The following is a 20,620-nucleotide window of genomic DNA, read 5'->3' as shown; positions in this document are numbered from 1 at the left end:
TACGAGTACGCGCGGTATCTCTTAGCGTGCCAATGAAAGAAACATACGTCGTTATCGTTTTGACTAATAATAAGATATAATAAGATTCTCCATTCCGTGGAATGATTAACAACCGCCCTCTCCTTTTTATACGCGATATTTTACATTTGAAATGAAATCACGCGAAGAGTCTCGAAATAATACTAATTTTAATCGGACAACATTTGTCATCTCACTTACATCTCGTAATTTGTCGTATCATTCGTCGAAGAAAAATCATTTTTGTCGAGGAAAAAAAAAAATAAAATAAAAAGAAATAACGCGTCATCCGAAGAAAGGGTCAACTAACTATGTCGGTTGTTGCATCTAAATCGATATCGAGATTATTCCGATTTCTTTGTATACTATATTAGTAAACGCGTTTAAATCGGAAATCTTGTGGGGGGGGGGAAAAAGTAATATTTGACTTTAACCAAATGGAAAAAACCGATTGATCGATCGTTGATTATAATTATATTTCGATAAATAAAAAAAATGGTAACGACAAAAGTTGCACGTGGTATTCACTTCGATTGGTAAATTTGGTACCGACAGTTGAGTTCGTCGAATCGTTTTTAGTTCGATACTCGAAGAATTTGGATGATAAATAAAATGAAATAAGAATAAGAGTGGCTCCTCGTTCGAAGGGAACTGCTCGACTATCGGTTAACGTAGATGCACGCACGGTTAGTCGAGGTTTCTCCCTCTTTCGCATGCGAATGCGCGTCTATATCAGCCTTACCGCGACACTGCATTTAAATAGTGTGTGTAGGTACGTGCGAGAGAGAGTTTAGACGAGGTAGGCTGAGGGGTTTCCGGCGAGCGTTAACAGAGTAACAGAGTGATGTAATGAGGCCCGGAAGCAAGCAATTTGCTGACCGCCGCGGCCACAGTTGCGCGAGACAACCTGCCCGGAGTACCTTCTTCTTGATATCGGCACCAGCATCCTCCGGACTCGGATACGAACGTTTCATTATTATTTTTCTTTCGTTTTGTTTTTTTTTTTTGTTTTTTCATCCTAATCTTCACTCGTCGATTGATTTTCGTCCGTTCGATCTATCCCATCGTTTTGATTTTCCATCCGATAGATCATTCAGTATACGCGTACGCGTACGATGTTTTTTTTTCCTTCCGCAAGTTGACGTTTAATAAACTCGAGTAAATTATATCCAAACGACAGTCATGGAATTTAGCCAAACGTTTTTATTATACTTGAACGAGTTAACGATACCACCACCACCACCGCAATCGTGCGTTTTCTTTTTTATGTTTTATTATCTTTTTATCGTTTCCCGCAATTATGATCGTTAGAACGACGTTGCGTCGATCGGGTGATGTGTAACAATCGAGATTTTTCCACGACTTTGCGCGAATTAGGATGATATATATATATATACGTTAGTGTTATTATTCATTATATATCTTCTCTTGGTGAAGCGAGTTTATTTTTGAGTGCTAATTGTGTTGAATTAGTTCGTTTCGATGTCGGTTAGTCGGTAGGATTAAATACGTGCGTCGCAACATTCGCGACAATCTGCCGAGAAATCGAAGGTAATCCGTCGGCGGTGATTAAATACCTAACAGTAATACTATTTAAACGGTGGTCTTGAACTCGCGTTAAATTAAAATATCACTCGAAACGCAATCATTTCTCTTCTATTCCTATCTATAATGCGAAAAGCAAAATAATCGACGATGAAAAAAACAATAGAGAAAAAAAAAAGCACGAGGAGTAGAAAGAAGAGAGGATCAAGGCCACCGGTTAAAGAACGATCCTAAGCAATGATTCCGCGATATTAACGAATATAAATAGAAGTAGTTGAGGAGTTAAAAAGTTTTGGGTGAAATGTGTTTCAGGGGCACTTTGGTGATGTACGACAGCGCTAGCTGTTCGTACGCAGGTGCGCTCGAATTAAAGGGAACCACCGGGAGCGGAGGTGCGGCCGGGGCCGGGGTCGGGGTTGGGTCCGGATCCGGGAGCGGAACCGGAGTCGGGGCCGGAGCCACGACCGCGGCCGCGGCCGCTGCTGCCTCTGCGGTGGTCGCGGGGGTAACCGCGACCAATGTTAAACAAGAAAACTGGCCGTATCGTGGGCTAGCATGCGACAGCACCTTTCAACGGCTTAAGGAAAGTGTCAAACAGGCTAAACAAGCCTTAGCCGATCGTGCTGGTTATCTTCCCGGAGCTTTTTCGCCACCTCCGCGTGCCAACCCGTCCGCCATTTCGCCGACCGCCTCCTCCATCACCGGTGAGTGCTTCCGTATGCTTTCAATCTTTCCCCCACCCCCACCTGCCCTCCCCTCCCCCGTTACCTAACAAAACTCTTATGAACGCAACTTTTTTCTACCTTTTTGCTCGTGCCTCCAGTTGTGTTCCATTAACGATTGTGAAATATTATTCTGTCCTTGCTGTACACACAATTGTCGACGTTTTTTATTTCCTACTTTTGTAAGCTGATTTTTTAATACAATTATCTTGCTAAACCAGACAGATTTTGTACCATTTAGATTTGAATGCTATACACAAATTGGCCTATACAATTTCTTTACAATGTTAAAATACGTTGAATGGCTTATTTTTTCTTTTTTTTTTGAAATCTCATTGTATAATTTAACGAAACAGAATACATTTCATCGTTTATATTCAAAGTAGAGATGGGTCAGCCGTAATAAATAAGGACGAGTTGACGCAATTTCTCGAATTTCTTAGTATATCAATTCGCGATAGAAATAAAATTTGCAGACAAATTATTTTTCTTATTACTCGACTAGCATTATTATAAAGTAAGAAAACAGAAGAGGAAAGAAAAAGGAAAGTGTAACGGGAGAGAAAGATAAAATGAAAAATGAACGTTTCCGTATCATAGATCTTACCAAAGTTTAGAGACGACGAGATAAGAGTAGTGCAATAGAATCGCGGAATGTAATAATTTGCCAGTGTTTATCGCGCGCGATAGCGGTGCGGTCCACCGGGTTTGACTGTTGCTTTTCGCCGTCACCGATTTCCGATTGTATTTTAAAAAGCATCGGTCGCGGGAAGCATTAATTACCCGACCCGTGTAAATCACGTTATCTGTTGGCCCACGTCCCCGCGAGAAAGTAAAACTGGCTCGCCGAGAGAAAAACAGAGAGGGAAATAGATAGGAGAAGATAAAAAAGAAAAAGAAAAAAAAGGCACGGAAGGAGAGGAGGAAGGGGGTCAATACGGTGTGTTACGCGAGAGAACCGTCGACTATTTCCTACGGTCTCTCCGATATCCTGCGTGTTCCTCCGTAATTTAAGAACGATTGGACAGTTTCGTGCAGCAACCGGTCGGTCCATCCTCTAAAAGCATCCCACCTCCACCACCACCACCACCACCACCACACATGTCCATTCTCTTTTACGATTTTCCTCGATGGTCGTCGGTTGTAACCCATTCGCGTACGTATCCGTTTAGAAATTTTCTCTCGGAACCTATCGATATTTGCAATTCGAGGATTATAGCTGCGTTTGTTGATTACACCCCCGGTAATCGATCATTTAGTTTTTACCTTCCTTCTTCTTTCTTTTTCTTTTTTTTTTTGTTACTTTCCCTCCCATTCTCTATTCCTTTTACTTTTCTTTCCTTTTCTTTCCTTTTCTTCGAAGGAAGAAAGAAGAAGTATAAGAAACGTCGTTTGAAAATTTTGACGTAAAATCCGAATTCAGTACGTCGAGTCGAAGCAAGATGGTGGGTCGATGATGGCGGCGTAGTTGCGAAAATGTGGATGACGAGGGGTGGAGCGGTTAGGGGTTAGCCGGGAACGTATCCATGACGACCGACCGCCCCACGAACCGGCACCCTCCGGGATTCCGGATGTTCCCCTCGACATCCCAGCATCCCTCTTTCCCTCTTCTCCTGATGCGACCATCCGCGATCACCGCGTACCTCTCTGCTTCTACTCTCTCTCTCTCTCTCTCTGCTTCGAGGGAGAGAGAGGGGGGGAGAGAGAGAGTGCATAGCCCTTTTTCAAGGGATGTGTCGGATTTAAGCTTGGATTTTAAGTCGAATCGTATCTTTTACTTACTCCAGGATAATATTTCGCGACCATTATAGAATTTATGACTTTTTTTATAAACTTTGTAAACTTTTTGTAAACTTTGTCATCCTTCCATTCTGTCGTATCGCATTGTTTGCCTTGCTAATTGAATGTTTGCCGAGTTGCGGCGATACGCGTGCGTGGGGAACGTGTTTGTTCGTAAACATGGGTTAACCTTTTCAACGTCTAAAAATCTACGAGTATATCTATGTTTCAACGCGTACGAAGAATCTCGCTTACGGTGGCAGGTTAAAACAAAGAGGGAGGATAAAAAGAGGTGTCGTGATACTTACCATTTAATCGCGTTCTTTAATTGCACGGAACGAACGTACGAACGAACGAGAAGTTCGTCGAAGTGGCGAACCGAATCCTTTTGTTCTTTCTTTTCTTTTTGTTCGTTCACTTTTCCTCTTAAACTCATCTAGGATGATTCTTCTTGCGCGTAGACGCGAATTATATAGGAGTATTGTCGAGTAAGAGGGCGTATCAGAGAGTGACCGAAACGCGTTGATAATTGTCGGTATCGGTTAACCCGAAGGGATAGGCCAAGCAAGGGGGTACAGTTAAGGGTAAGTTAGAAGAGTAAGTCGGTCTGAACGAAGGAGGATGGGGAGGAGGGGGGGTGGTTACGGGTGTCGGTCACCCTTCGAGCTGGTCCCTAGGAGGTCTGTTCTTTTGGACCCTTTTCAGACTGCTTTTTCCCTTTTGCCCCGTAACCGTTCAGCAGTCTTTGCGCCTTTCGTCCCTTCGTTTCCGTTAAGCACCTCCACCAGCAATACCTCCTACTACTATTACAATCTCCTCGACCGCTAGCTACTAGCAAGTTACTTACGACCACGGGGCACCCTTCCTTCTTCGCGGTTCGAAGGGTGACTAAGGGTCAGAACATCCTGACTGTCTCTTCTAGACGAAAATAAAAAGTCGGAGGAATATATTAAAATAAAGGAAACAACGGGGGAGGGTGGCAACAACGAGATTATTATTATTATATATTGAAAATATTTTCGCGTAATATTTTTTCTTGGAAACGCGTCGATCTCGATCACGGTTGCAGTTTAAACGATTAGTATCGGCCGTAGGAGCCGCCAGGAGGTCCCTTTTATCTATTCTCTATACTACGCGTTCAGCTTGACCGCGCTCGGTCGATCCGGATCTGTATGCAAGCCAGGTTTATGTCTTTCTACTCGCATTTCTCTCGTACAACTCGCTGCAGGCCCCGTGACTAATCATGATAGTTCCGGCCGGGAATGGCGGGGACACACGACTCTCGGTTCCGGTTCCGGCGCGTGCTCTGCTACCCTGTTCTCTCTCTATCTCTCTCTCTCTCTCTCTCTCTCTATCTTTCTTTCTTGCTCTTTTCCCTTCTCTCTTCCCATAGCGAGTCACCCTCGCGCGCAATTATTGCGCTTCGCAACAAAGGCGGCAGCGCCACGAGCGCTCGAAGAAGCACGACGTCGTTTTCTGTTGCTCCTATCGCTGCCTTTGCCTTCGCCACAACCTTAACTCACTCTCCTCCTCCTCCTCCTCCTCCTCGACTTTCCCCTCCTTCCCTTATCCCTTCTTATCCGCTTGATCTTCCTTATCGCCTATAGCGAACCTATTTTAACAAGTTAAAGTTGGAATGATAAAAGAACCCTGAAGGAGCTTCTTCTCATCCCCCACCTTTATCTCCTCCCCCTCTCTCTATTTTTTTTTCTTCTTCTTCTTTTTCGATCTCCTTACAGCAGCGTTCTTTTTCGTCTTCTTTTTTTTTCCTTAACGTCCCTTCTCTTCTCAGCTTTACTCGACAACTCGCCTCTATCAACCCCCTAAGGCCGAATCATTATTCATCCTCGCGCGACCTATGGCCCACCCAGTTGACGTCGTGAAATAGCCTCGTTAAGTGCTAACTGCCACGGGAGTAGGTAACACCACAACTACTACGATGACTACACGTCTATGGTGGTGGTAGTGGTGGGTAGTGCTCGTAATCGTGCTGGTGGCATTCACGTCGTAGAAAAAAGGAAAGGAGATCATGACTCGACGTAAACTCGCGAAAGTGCGAGCGAAATAGAAACGGGAATCTCGTTTAGGGCCCACCCTTACGTTTATTCTTGATCCTGCACGCGATCCTGCCCACCCCTTTACGCGCCCGAACCTTTCCGTTCTTTCCCTGAATCGTTCGCATGATTTCGACAATCAAACTAACGCGTGCCGATCACTTTTTTCCTCGTGAGTCAGTAAATCTCTTCTTCTTTCTTTTTCTTTTCTTTGCTCGGACTTTTATGGAATAGGTTTTAGGTCTGATTTACTATTGGTTCATATTTCCCAATTAAAATGAATAACGTAATTCGTAGGATGAACCAATTGGATAAGTCGGGTCTCTACCTTTTGCCAAAAGTTCGGCCAAAGATTTGCGCGAAATTGGAACCGGATTGGAAATTCAAATACTTCAGCTATTATCATATTTATGATTTGATCGTTGTTATCATAGTTGAACAACGTAGAGAATTCGAACGATTATCGGTTAGGAAGACTCCAACGAGACTACCGTGGATACGTCGTTCGCGTTCGTAACAATTTTCCTCCACTGTAATCCTTCGGCAAGTGGTACGAATCAATATCGAAGTCTACTTGCCGAAGCGTACGGAAGAAAGTTCCATCGTGCTTTGGGAATCTTACGGTAGATGGCACTGTCTTCTAACTACCCTTAAAATAGTTATAGACCGAGACGACAGATGTCTCTTCTGCGTTCTCGTAATCCGAAATTGATATCATATTCTTTTAAATAATTTGGATTAGAATTGTCGTGTTATTTAATTGCAATGCTTATCAAGTTTCGTCGTATTGATCGAAATCATTCGTAAAAATATTTATATGCGCTACCTTTTAATTACTTTTCTATCGAAGACAAACAAAAAGGTTTTTGCTTTCATGCGATAATTGAAATTGATAAAAATGTACGATATAATTAAAGTTAAATATTGATGAACGTTAGAGTCTCTCGAATATTGTACAAAAGTTCGAAAAGGATGTAAGAAAAATTAGTCGAGTCGAATCAATCGACTAGTTAACGATCGGACATGACAATGGCCTGTTGAATGATCGCTCATAGTTGAAGGGTCTGAAAGTTAGTAGACAAGTAGTAGCAGTAACAGCAGCAGCCAATGCCGATGATGCTGCATAAATGTCGAAGAAAGAAGGAAGAGAGAAAAGTCATTAGCCAGTTAATCATGCATTATCATGTGTGCTTAATGTACCGTCGATGAAGGAGTGACTGGGGAGTGAGCATCGAAAGGGAAAACTCGCAGCCCCCTTTTTTCGCTCGTTTCTTAGCTCCTAGTCAATATTGTCGGCGTGCAACGCAGCGTGAACGACACATAGCACTACTCGACAGTTTTCTATGTATCACTGTCTACCCTTCGGCACTCCTTCGTCTCTCGTCTTTAATCGCAATAAAACCAAACCCAAGGGGCCCTTTTCTCCTTTTTTATTCTATGAATTAATTTAACTGCCAACAAATCACGACCGCCGGACAAACCTACGTTATTTTATCCGGCTACGCGACTAACCATACTTTGTAAGCCGATATTCATTGATTATTTCGTTCAGTGTTAAAATGATTAACTAGGTCTAGTTGAATTATATTCGTGGATTCGAGAATAATCCAATTTATGCAACATATAATCGAACATTTACAAATTTCTATTATAGATTTGAGAAAATAGTTGAAACATTTGATATCGATCAAAGTGAAAATAGAGGAGTAACGTAAAAACATATATATTTGGGGTTTAGGAAAAATTATCAAATATCTTAAAAAGAATTTGTTCGCATAAATGAATACAAGATTCGTAGAAGAGAGATGAGAATGGGTATTGGACGGTGAAACTATGAGTGTAGCGACGTTTAGCCGATAATCATCGTTGAGACGAGTACGCGTTCGATGCCGAAGAAGAATAAGAGGATGAGACGACGATCGAGGACTGTGATCATGACTAGGACGGTGCGACCGGTGTTTGTGGCGTTCGCCGCCGCCCCGGCCGCCGACAAAAAGGCGAGAGAATTTCCTGAAATCCTTTCTGAGGGTCTGATTGCCATCATTATCGTGGAGTGGGTAGGAGTAGCACGGCACCAGCAGCGAGGATAGGGTGCCACGGGGTGGCTTTCGGGTGGTGGAGTGGAGTGAACGAGCGAGGAGAACGACGACGACGAGGAAGAGGAGGAGGAGGAGCAGGAGGAGGAGGAGGGGGAGGAGGAGAAGGGTGGTTTAGGAGTAGAGGAAGCAAGGTTGGGGTTCCGTTATGAGAGGAAGCGAGAGAATACCTAACTGTAGGAAAGAGATGGCTAGAGGAAAGGAAACGTACTGAAGAGAGAGAGAGAGAGAGACGGTGATAGAAAAGGGATAGAAGGAGAGAAGAAAGTGTAGGGAGCATGAGAAAGAAAGAAAGAGTAAGCGAGATAGCGAGAGGGAGCGAGTGGAGGACAATCAGTGGTATTCAGCTGAAGCTGAGGACTGGAAGGCTAGGGTATAGCAGCGGGTTGGGACGTCGACTACTTCTACTACTATCACCTCCACCAGAATCGATCGACCACGGACAGCCGCTATACGACGTAACACCCGTTGCTGCCCACCGGAAGTTACCGAACTATGGCAGTCGAACGAAAGCAAGTTGACGTTATACTCTTCAACTATGTATCCTCATCGGATTTTCCGATGATCCTAAATATCCAAGTTCTTCCGATGAATTGCTCTCTTGTAGGAAGGACTTCAGTCGGCTTTCACTTTTGCCGAAGGACAGGACACTTTCGATGATCAAACTTTGCTTTTCTTCGATTCTTAATCGATCCTTCTGAATAATAGGATTGTTCGAGGATTCGATCCTACTCGTAATATCATACAATCGATGTTAATTTTTTCATAAATAATTATAAAACATGCAATGGATTAAAGAGAGAACGAAGAGAAAAAGTACAAGGATCGTAAAATACTCTTGGGAATACGAAAATTTCATCGGTCACCCTTGCATCCAATGTTGGATACTATTTCGAAAAAGACGAAAAATTTGTTGTTCTATAAATGATCAAAGTTCTATGGAAAATTAAATTTCGTTACAGGATCGCATGATGTGCGAGAAAGTGGCACGCGCGATCCTTCTTTATGTTTTTTAAATCTCATACTTTTCGACTTTTTAAATATCTTTATTTTTTAGCAAAAAAATAAACATTCGAATAATACAAGTTTTACCCCCTTTTCGTACATAGATCGTGTACGAATAATACCGGGTAGGGGGTGGCCGTCAACTCGTGGTCACCCTCTCACCCGTCCCTGAGACCTCATCGTGACGTCATCCTGTTTCAAAATTTAAATAAAATAAATTTTAAGACCGGGGGGTCTGAGTCCCACGACTTTCCGGTCCCAAGACAGGTGCTCTACGCACTGAACCACCGAGCTTTCTCGATTTGCTAGTTTTGGAACTTGTATTTATGCTTAAAGCTGGATAACAAGATAACTTACCTCGACGTTGCACTATTCTGAAATTTTTTCTGCTGACATGTTTAAATTTTTGATTCAAGAATTGTTTTGATACGATAGAAATGAAAGTATATTTTATTAATTTCAAGCTCGTACAGTAGGAAATTCTTTTACATTTCATTAATGTATAAGTTTGATCAAAAGTAAGCTAAAAAACGTAATATGTTGTTCTTAAATTAAACAACTATGACAGCAATGTACAAGGAAGTAGCACGATTTTGTTTGCCACCTCTTCGGACGTCATATGATCCTGTAACAAAATTTAATTTTCCATAAAACTTTGATAATTTATAGAAAAGAAAAAGAAAAATTTTTCGAACTTGTCCATCTCTCGATAGATGCACTCGAAAATATTTTCCTTTCCCAAAGAGGAGTACTAGAATTCTAAATTATCGATTAATCTAATCTTCTTTTCATTCGTTATTTGCAATATTAAATAGAAAATGAATGCGAATAATTTAACGAAAAAGTATATCGTTAAAGATTGTCGCAATAATTTTCTTTTATTCTGGATGCGAGTAATCATTTCTCTTTATTTTTCGACGATGATTATTAGACAGGAAATTTATGGGACAAATTACGAAAGAAAAAAAAAAACAAAAAATCAAATCGTATCAATGATCAAGGAAGCAAGAGAGTACCTTGGCGTGGGAAAGAGATAGATAGCGAAAAGGAAACGTACTGAAGAGAGAGAAAGAGAGAGAGAGACGGTGATAGAAAAGGGATAGAAGGAGAGAAGAAAGTGTAGGGAGCATGAGAAAGAAAGAAAGAGTGAGCGAGATAGCGAGAGGGAGCGAGTGGAGGACAATCAGTGGTATTCAGCTGAAGCTGAAGCTGAGGACTGGAAGGCTAGGGTATAGCAGCGGGTTGAAACGTCGACTACTTCTACTACTATCACCTCCACCAGAATCGATCGACCACGGACAGCCGCTATACGACGTAACACCCATTGCTGCCCACCGGAAGTTACCGAACTATGGCAGTCGAACGCGAAAGCAAGTTGACGTTATACTCTTCAACTATGTATCCTCATCGGATTTTCCGATGATCCTAAATATCCAAGTTCTTCCGATGAATTGCACTCTTGTAGGAAGGACTTCGGTCGGCTTTCACTTTTACCCTAGGACAAGACACTTTCGATGATCAAACTTTGTTTTTCTTCGATTCTCGATCGATCCTTCGATACAAGATTGTTCGAGTATACGATCTTACTCGTAATATCATCCCAACCGAATCAATATCGATGAACGGGAAATGTTACAGGATATCATCGATCAAATGCTCTTACTTTTTACGTTCGAATAAACGAATGTAAAACGAACTACTAGAAACGTGTTTGTTAGAACATATGTACGTGCACGGGTATGTGGAAACAATGGGAGAGGTGTGAAAAGAGTCAATCATATCAAGTATCATAAAGAATCTCGTAGGAGTCAGGGGACATCTTAGAGTCAAGGGAAAAGAACTGTTTTTTAGCCCCTCTGACGATCAAAGTGGAACGTAAGTCGGTTGGCCGAGAAGAGGTAAAGAAAAAAAGCGAGGAAAAGAAGGCCCTCTTGGGCGCACCTCGAGGGAACGCAACGCCTTCGCGAATTAAGATGACGGTAGGGTCGTGGGAAAGTGCAACGTATGCGTGTAGGGATGAAAGTATATGCTCGTGTATAGGTGCATAGGAGAGGTGGCGACTAGATGCGTGTATAACGTGTTAGTCGCGTGTGTCTTACAATGCGGTAAGCCAGTATGCGATGTGGCCTCGGCCCGGCTCGATTCGCGTGGCGGCGGCTGATCGATGCGTCGCCATGACGACGCTTCCGCCGCCAGTCATCCAGCTACCTCTGCCTCCGACCACCGATTCTTCCCCGACCACCCACCACCACCACCGCCACCTCCTCCTCATACCTTGACGGTATCTCTCAGTTTGTTACCATACGCCATAACCATACCACCACTCGACATGTGACTCTTTTCTTCGACCTATTCCTAAGACACCCACACCCCTTCTTCCCACCAGAGTTCTACATCCGATGGTAGACGGTTTCCCTCGATCATAGATGGACCACAAATCTTCTCCGTAATAGATCCATCTTTCTAATCCTACTATTCCTGACATTCTTCCATACTTTTAATACCACACTTGATAACGTATGCTAGCTGTTACTTCAAAAAAGATTGATCCGAATATATGCGAAGTTAGAAAAAGAAAGAAGGAGAGAGAAAGAGAGAGAGAGAGAGAGAGTGTATAGAATTCATCGATAACGAAAGATCTATCCCCATTGTTTTACGTATAAATCCCTGAATTTGGTTACTACTTGGTACTATAGGAAAATTCGTCGTTGTCCCAGTTACCGAGCATACGCTGTCCATTTTCCGTGTGCTACGTAACACACGCAGCTACGAAATATGTCCGGTCAATGTGCATTAACGCGCGTCGACCGGCTGCGGGCACACGATGTAAATAATCGTTTATTGATTAACTGTTTGACTGCGCAAGTCGAGTTAACTATGGCTAATCTCTGATTTGTAACGCCTCCCATTCCTACGTTGGGGTTGCGCTGCGAGTAGGTGCGCGGCTTGGCGCGGCAAGGGACGTTCTCGGGGGCTGGGGGGTTGCAAGAGGACGAGAGCTGATAGGAGAGGAGAGAAAGGGGCGAGGAGGAAAACGGCAGAGCGCACGGGGGGTGGGCTGGGGTGGTCTCCCCCTTCGGCACGTAGTTTTCACCCCGTGCAACCCTCCTAGCGCTAACACGGAATTAATATCTCGCGAGTTAGCGCCCCATCCCCCACCTTTCATCCCCCTCGACGGCCTCAAAACGGAAATGAGCGCGCGGATGCCTCTGCTCTCTCTCTCTCTGCTCGTCTCTTTTCACTACTTCGCTTATCGTTGTCTCTTCTTCGTTGCTCGCTTCAGCGACGCAGCAACATGCCGAGACAGAATTTTGTAGTTGCCTCTCGAGACTAAAATTCCTGCTCGGTGATTATTTTTTAAGCCGAATCCTGAGGACTTTTCTTTCTTTCTTTCTTTCTTTCTTTCTTTCTTTATTATTTCCCTTTTTATATTTACTTTCTTTCTTTTTTATTTCTCCCTCTATCTATCTATCCATCTGTCTAATATTTCGTTCTAGCTTATCCATTTTCATTTACTCATCATCTCCCCGTTTATTTCTCTTCCTACGATGAAAATTTCTTATTAAATTTGTCGCCGAGACGCGAATGCGATTAGTCCCATAACGATAAACAAGTTTTACGCCGAAAGTATGCGTAAAATACCAACGAAAATGATTTATCCGCGATTTGAAAATCCATTCGTTGATCGTAACGAACTCGTTTAATAAATGATAGAAAACTTTTCCGAACTATTCTCGATATTATCTCATGATTTTTACAATATATAACAGAGAAATCGAAGTTTGGAGTTTGGTTGTAAGGAGAATCATAAAGCGAATGATGTCCCAGTGATGGCAACAAAGGCTCCAAGTCGTTTGCTTCACCGAGACTGGAGATATGCAAATTCAAGATAATTAGGCTGGATATATGAAGCGTAGACGAACGACATGTACGCATTGTGAACTTTAGGGGATGTACACGAGGTCCTTTGTTTGAACCAACGACTGCATTCTTCCGTAACGTAATTAATGGCTTTTGCTTCTACAGCTATCACCCTTCTTCCCTCTTAAGCCGATTTCTCTTACGCATTTCTCTCTTATGTTACAGCTTTTTATCTTTTCCAAATACCTTTTCTTATAATTCTATCAAAGAAACCGAACATCAGATTTTACAAAGATTTCCTCTTGTTGTTAGAATTGTCAATATTAGATCGGAGTTAAAAAAATTCACGATCACTTCACGATATAATCCGGAATACTAATTTTCTTACCAAACTAAAGAGAATGAAAAGAAAATTTACAAATATAAAATATTCAAACTTATTCGACCGAAAGGATGACGAATCGAAAGATGACGGGGGTGGGTGGTTGTTGTGTTGAATTCATTTAATGTAAACGGAAGTCTTTGTATCGATGCCGCGTGCAGTTCGACAAACATGCCAGTAGAACGTGTTCACAAGTGTGTTCTTCTTTAAAATGCTATGCAAAGAGTCGCTGGTTCTTAAATTCTATTTGCGGCTCTCTAGGTGGCTAGCTGGCTGGTTGCCTGTTTGCTTGGAATGATAGAGAGGTAGTAAAAAAAGAGACAAACATATTTTCAGATAGGAATATCACTTACTAACTAACACAACGTTAGATTGATAGTGTTGGTTGGTTGGTTGGTTAGCCGGTTGCTCGATGGTTTGAAAGTTGCCGGTGCGTGGATAGGCGCGATGCCATCGGGTCCAAAAGCAGGGATCCCAAGCATATTGTACAAATTGAATACGAAGAATTATCTGGTAGCCGTTGGAGATATGTATCATCGTACACTTAAGCAGATCTCCCCCACAAACGCAACAAAGTGACACGGTTCTTATCGTGTTACAGCGTGCAGGGAACGAGAAACGAGGGAAACGAATGCTGAGGAGAAAGGGAGGACGAGGAGAAGGAGGAGGAGGTGGTGGTGGTTGTTGGAAGGAAGGAAAGGGGCTAGGGGATGAAAGGAGCAAGGGGTAGTTTGAGGTAGCTCGATGCTTCGACAGGCTCTTGGGGGGAGGGGGTGGGAGTTGGTTGGTTCGAGCTCCCTCGCAACTCTCTTCTCTTCTCTTCTCTTCTCTTCTATTCCCTTCTCGCAGCTATGCGTCTCGCGTTACAATAGCCGCCCTGTCATGTCTCATGGCGTACAATGATATTCCGCGCCCCCGCACTAACAGCCCGTGTACGACCAAGCGAACGAGCTATACCGAAGAGAAACGTTGGCTGGTCATTAATACCACTACGCCAGTATCTCAAGATACATGCACTCACGGAAAATCACCGGGAGTGTATGTACACGTATGTATATATACCTATATATATATATATACATACGATCCTGTGTATCCTAAAAGATCCTTTCCACGTGGGTGTTCTTTCTTCTTTTTCTCTTTTTTAAGTTAAACTTTTATCCGCAAAGTATGGGGAAATGAAAAAAAAGAACACGTTGCATGTTCGAACTTATCTAACTTTCGTATTATTATCCAAGTGTAACTCTGCCACTTGGATGAAAAATTCTCCTAAAGAAATCTTTCCCAATTTGACGATGTTACATTTATGATATTTCGTTCAACTTAGAAAATGTCCGATATGTTAAAGTTCCATTTTTCTCATTCAACGATTGGAAAGGTAGTAGAATAGTTAAAAAATAGATGTATATAATAGATAAACTTGAGGCAATATCTATTCATACTTCTACCTGGTATTATCCACTCGAACTCTCTATCTGGAGTTTGCCAATTCTTCTCCAACAGGCAACTTAAAGTACACTATAGAGGTACGACGGGGTGAGGGTGGTGAAAGCCGGGTAAAGGGATCGGGGGTACGGGGGGTACGGGGTGGTGCGGGGTGGTAAGTATCGCAGAAAAGTAGCACCATCGGCTTTCTCCCTTCGCAGGCGCACTTTAACCCCCTTGGCATCCCCCAGGAACGTACACGCGGACACTCGAGAGCGATCGCGCGTTAAATGCGCCGCTGGCTGTACGCGGTCGCGTGTCGTGCGCGTGCCGTTTCTATCGGTTATGGTGGTGAAAGGGGGGAAGAAAGGGCCTTCTCTCTTTCTCTTTCTCTCTCTCTCTCTGTTCCACTCGGTTCGGTATAACAGAACCAACACCAACTCCCACGTCACGGTTAAACGGCCTTACCTAACGTCGAACGTCCAGAATATCCCGGTAGTATGAATCACAGTTACTCGCTGCTAAGTGTTAGCTCGGTGTGTTAGTGAACGTTCGGAAAGGCCACTTCCAGCCCGTTCCCGTTCATCGACGTGCTTGAAAACGATATTTCAATTCGTATCGTTTCTAGGAATGCTCCATTAACGATTTGTATTGTTTAGTTACGCGTTTCTTTTAGGGTCATTCGTAATAACTAGTTACGGGCTATCCAATTAAATAAAATATGAAAGATACTCGGTATTTAACGTTTGTATTCTGCTAACTTGAATAATTAATATTACAAATCCACGTGCAATTGAAATTAATTCTATGTAATCTAAGAATTAGTAAATATTGTACATTACATAGAAATGAGATAGAGTTGATAATATTGAACACACACTTTAAACTACTCGACTCATCTCTCGTCGACGAGTCTAGCAATGTTGGGGATTCGGTAAGACATAGAAAATGTCGAGTTCTTTTCGAGTGGAAGGGAAAACGGTGAACCGATAATCGTACCGGGAGAGTGGTATGAGACCGATAAGAATGTTGATAAGAATGAAGAGTGGTCGGGCTAAAGCTTAGGTAGAAGAAGAAGAAGAAGAAGAAGAAGGAAGGTAAGAGTAAGAGAAGAGGTATCCGGTCAAGGTCCGACTCGAGGAGTCAGTCGTCAGCTTTCGCCGTCGGCACCGTAGGCAAGAAGTACTAGAATTGCGATATCGGTTTACTCTACCGAGAGAAAGAGAGAGATAGAAAAGAAAGGTGCAGGGCGCAAGCGTCCTTTCACCCCCATCTTGCACGGGGGTGTCAATCCTTGGATAGAGACCGCCCCTAGTGTCGCGTTTACGAGCCAACCCCCGAGTGGCATCGTGACGGAGGGCGGGTTCGGCGTATAGGCACGTCGTCGTTTTCGAACTTGTACTCTTCGGAGACTAGAAAATCAGCAGTGTTACTCGGAGCGGGTAGACAAGATGATCGGCACCTTTATCGTCCAATCATTTATTTATATTTTCGCGTATCATCCGACAACGACAACAATAATCCATTTGAAATTGGCTAATTCTCGTGACGTTCTCGTTCGATCTTAAACGAGTTAGAGCAAGCAATCCCTCTTGTGATATGATCGACGAGTCGTGTTGGGATCCAGTGATTATCAAGGACAACAGTGTTAACGCGTTATTAACCGAGGGATCAGGCCCATCAACGGAGGGGGGGCCAAAACTCGAGGCTACCTGCCGCGTCGGTGGCAAACCGCGCGATGCTGGACCTCAAAAGCACTGGTACCACCACCGCGGAACTACCACGTACAACAGCTTTCACCAACCTCTCCATGCTTTTTGCCGGTACGTCGGATATATTTGTGACATTAGAATATCGTCATTTCGTCGTAGATATTCATCGTTATTCGTTGGAAGACGATCAGCTGATTACGCGTGGATCGAGATCAGGTCGAGTAGCATTCGTTGGGTCTTGTTGCATTCAACAATTGTATAAATATTGTACTTGTTATAGATATATTTTTAAAAAGATGTATTCTAACAGTCGTCCAAATTTCTTGGTTATTAATCAAATTCACATCTACAAAAATATCGATACCTTAAAAACTTCTGTTTAAACCTAGATACTTATTCGCGATTGCAGATCCCAAAATAATTCCGTTGATTACATTAGCCATACACTTTTTTAACTCGCGTTGGCAACCTTGACCTAGGTGATCTATAGTAGTCTGGCAATAAAAAGAAAATCGCAGCATATACGTTGCACACGATGATAATACTACCTAGATATTTGATGTGTCAGAGATTACATCACGTTTTACGTTGATCGATTTTAATGTCTTCGGAAACATGAAACTCGAGGCTTTATTAATGGACTGTACACCCTTAGACCAAACGAAGGGAGACAAGAAAGTAAGAAGCAAAAGGTCGATTCAACGTTCACGACTAAGTCGTTGTTTGCCTTAGAAAGACCAAGCTTCTGCTACAGCTTGACATACTGCCGTAGCGTATGTACACATGCTGGCCACCCTCGTGCCAATAACTGCCAAATGAAAATATATCTGTCTGTAAACAGACCGCCGGCGCTCGAGACTGCATCAAAAGTCGTGAAAATTCGTTTCCCCTTGAATTTATCTTCGAACCCATTTTTTTCATAAAAAGAAAAAAAAAACAAGACAACTAAATGAAGCACAGTAAGCTTATTTTTTTCGTATCAACTTACGATGTCTTCTAATATAATTTTCATTGAAATCATCTATAACACATTCTAAACGCGCAGACAAAATTTTCCATTCTAAATGCTACAATCTTAAACATTATAATTCAGCGACAAATGTGAATGTTTAGAACCCCTGAATTTGTCTTCAACGCCAAATTTTGTTTTCCTTTCATTTTATATACGAGAAGGAAGAAAAATCTATGATACAAACTGCAAACATAGGCGAGAAAATTTCTCAAAATCGATAATAATATTTAAAAATGATCTACCCACACACACACAAAATTATCGCAAAATATATCGATGAAATAATATTAAATATTTTACAGATGCAAGTAGTTCGTACAAAGGAGGCTGGAGTCACGCGACGTCCCCGGCCCCTGGCCAGGGTAAGTAAAACTTTATCAAATTTAGATATTTGCGTTTATCAATAGCATCTATAATAAAGAATAAGATCGGGATCGTAGATGGGAGTATTCGTTGATGTCATGATGATATGGGTGGGCCGATGGTGTTCCGGTATTCCGGCGTCCTGGCGCTTTCCGTCGCTTTATGCCGCTTTGCCGCGCGTTCAACCGCGGACCCTTTGTGACCGTCGAGAGTGAACAGCCCCAGGGGTTGTTCAAAGAGAGACAGAGAGAGAGAAAGAGAGAGAGAGAGAGAGAGAAACGGCTGCCAGCTAGCAGCACAGCAACGAAATCAACAGAGCGGTTGGCAAAGCAGTGGCGCGTCAGGCGGTGCTTTGCTCACCGTTCTGGACACCTACACCAACACAATCATCGTCTTTCGTTGACTCCTACCCTCGGGCCACCTTGCAGTATAAAGGACTTGTGCACACTTCATTCTCCTACCAGACTAAACGTACAAAATATATTCGCGAAATGTGCACAAGGTGCATATACCTAACCGGGGTGGTATCCGCCGAGTTACCAAGCTGTTCCCACTACAAATACGATCAATGTATATTTTCTAATAACTAATTCGACGCGGTTCAAATGTTTCCTTCTATCTATGAACTCGATTTTCTATTTTTCTATTTCTTTTCTTTTTCTTCCTTCACTTTTTGCACGATTCATATTTTAGATATTTAAAAAGTAAATGTTCATTGTTCGAATAACTCTAATGTTCCTATTCAAATAGTACAACTTAATTAACACGTTGACGATTGCAATAGCTTTTGGGTTGCACCCGTTTGTAAACACGTACGTATTTGATCAGAGAAAGAGAGAGAAACCCATCAGTAATCGAAAAACAGAAGACAGCGATAGAAGTGAGGACGTAAGATAGTAAGCCGCAGGGTACAATTCTGCGATCAGGAGGGTTGACTGTGGTGTTCTGACGTTGCCTTTGATCAGGTTTACACTCGACGCCATAACATGGTAGAGAGAAGCGGACATCACCGAGGTTCATGAAATTACGCGGCGACGCGTCTGACTCGGTTCGTGACCCGGGGCACCTCTGGCACCTCTGTACCATCGTCATCATCTCGGTGTCTTCCTTTGCAGCTCTTTGCCAGCGTGAAATTGAAATCACAGCTTCTCTCTTTCTGTCTCTCTTTCTCTCTTCGTTATAGTGTTCAATAGCTAACGTCGCTTTTGCTAAGAGTACAAACCAGCCAAATTAAACTTTGCCTCTGTTCCTTTGGAACCCGTCTACAAATTCAACGCGAAACGATTCAAAGTAGATGAAATTTAACGTGTCTCAGGACAATCGATATCCAACGTTTGACGCATAGATTACGTGCATGTGTGTGTGTGTATGTGAAATCATTTCAAGAGAAATTGTTCGAGAAATTCATCAAATATATGGAAAATCGTCTAGAGTTTTACAATGTTCTTGTTAAATGTTAATGAACGAACAATATAATTCGTTTTTTAAATGAAGTTGGTATAGTTCTCCGATACGAGTCATCGCGAGTATGACCCCCACGCCCGTCCCCCTCCTCCTCCACCCTCCTCCCTCTCGCTATGCCAGTCAACGTGTTAATGTACATTTTACATAATGAATTTATTGCACGCGAGACATAAGTTAGTTACCATTCCACCGTATAACGTGTTCTTATCGCGTGATACTTTGTACCAGAAGAACAATGGTAAGAAAAATCAGGCTAGGACTTTAAAAACACGCTTCCTTTTGATCGCAAAGTACCGATCCGCGATTTCAAAGAAGGTTCTCGCTAACTTCTCTACGTAGAAAATTCAAGAAAGAGTTGGTTGACGGGATAAAAATGACCTTTTTTTCTGAACTCTTGTTATAACATTGCGTCTACCAAGATGGTATTATTGTTCGGTTAACAACTAAAATATTCAAAAAATCACGAATACGTGTGTACCCAACTATACTTAGGAAGATTAATTTTCGCCGAGTTATAAATGAAACACCGAGCTGTAATCATTTTCATAATGTCTACTTCGTAAGGATACGTAGAAATGATTATAATACGATAAATCTTAATCTAAAATTATCCCAATAACCGTTGGACGATTCTCCGATAAGAAAAAAAATCCATGGAATCCAGAAAAAGGAAAAAGGAAAGCGATCCGGTCGAAGAGAAGGTTTTTACGACTCGGGGAAGGCGGGTGGGGGGAAGGTGATGTAGGTGGGGTAAAAAAGAAAAAAGAAAAAAAAGACTTTAAGGCGAGTGGCGTTAGGAACAAAAGTACTTCCTTCAGCCCCTTTCCTTTTTCCTCTTGCGAGTGAGCGCGCGTGTGCCTCTCGCGTGACTTCCTGACCCGAAGCGAGCGGACCTCGACCCCCCCTACGTACGTGTGTGTGTGTGCAAATCGTGTGCGAATGTGTCCGAGGGCAACCCTAACTTCCCTATGATAATTACGTAGTCCGACACGGCGCGTGCCAAACGACCAAACGTGGATCTGACCTGATCACCGATTGTTGCCTCTTTCTTTCTTTTTTTTTTCGCATTATCGTTCGGTATCTCAAAATGGAATAAACATTTAATCAAAAAATGTTTCAAAGAAAAGAAAAGAAAGGTGAAATTTTCCTTTGACAAACATCCGACAGAATTTTCTTCTTTTC

At 42.6% G+C, this 20,620-nt stretch overlaps 1 protein-coding gene across 4 annotated transcripts in view; it reads left to right on the top strand.

Annotated features, from left to right (window-relative positions):
• The window catches only part of LOC122518074 (DNA-binding protein D-ETS-3-like), a 30,913-nt gene that overhangs the window by 487 nt on the left and 9,806 nt on the right, over positions 1–20,620 (top strand). For 3 of the 4 annotated variants that reach the window (XM_043636759.1, XM_043636758.1, XM_043636756.1), the window contains exons 1-3: positions 1,148–1,569; positions 1,876–2,267; positions 17,914–17,973. In XM_043636759.1, coding sequence (XP_043492694.1) covers positions 1,889–2,267; positions 17,914–17,973 — 439 coding nt within the window. In that variant the 5' untranslated portion in view covers positions 1,148–1,569; positions 1,876–1,888. Of the gene's footprint in view, positions 1–1,147; positions 1,570–1,875; positions 2,268–17,913; positions 17,974–20,620 lie in introns of those variants that run through there. The other variant, XM_043636757.1, reaches the window with a different exon arrangement.

This window comes from Polistes fuscatus, unplaced genomic scaffold (genome assembly GCF_010416935.1).
Source record: "Polistes fuscatus isolate 324 unplaced genomic scaffold, CU_Pfus_HIC Scaffold23, whole genome shotgun sequence".
Taxonomy (NCBI): Eukaryota; Metazoa; Arthropoda; class Insecta; order Hymenoptera; family Vespidae; genus Polistes; species Polistes fuscatus.
Note: the sequence above shows the minus strand (reverse complement) of the source record. Positions and strands in the feature narration are given on the sequence as shown.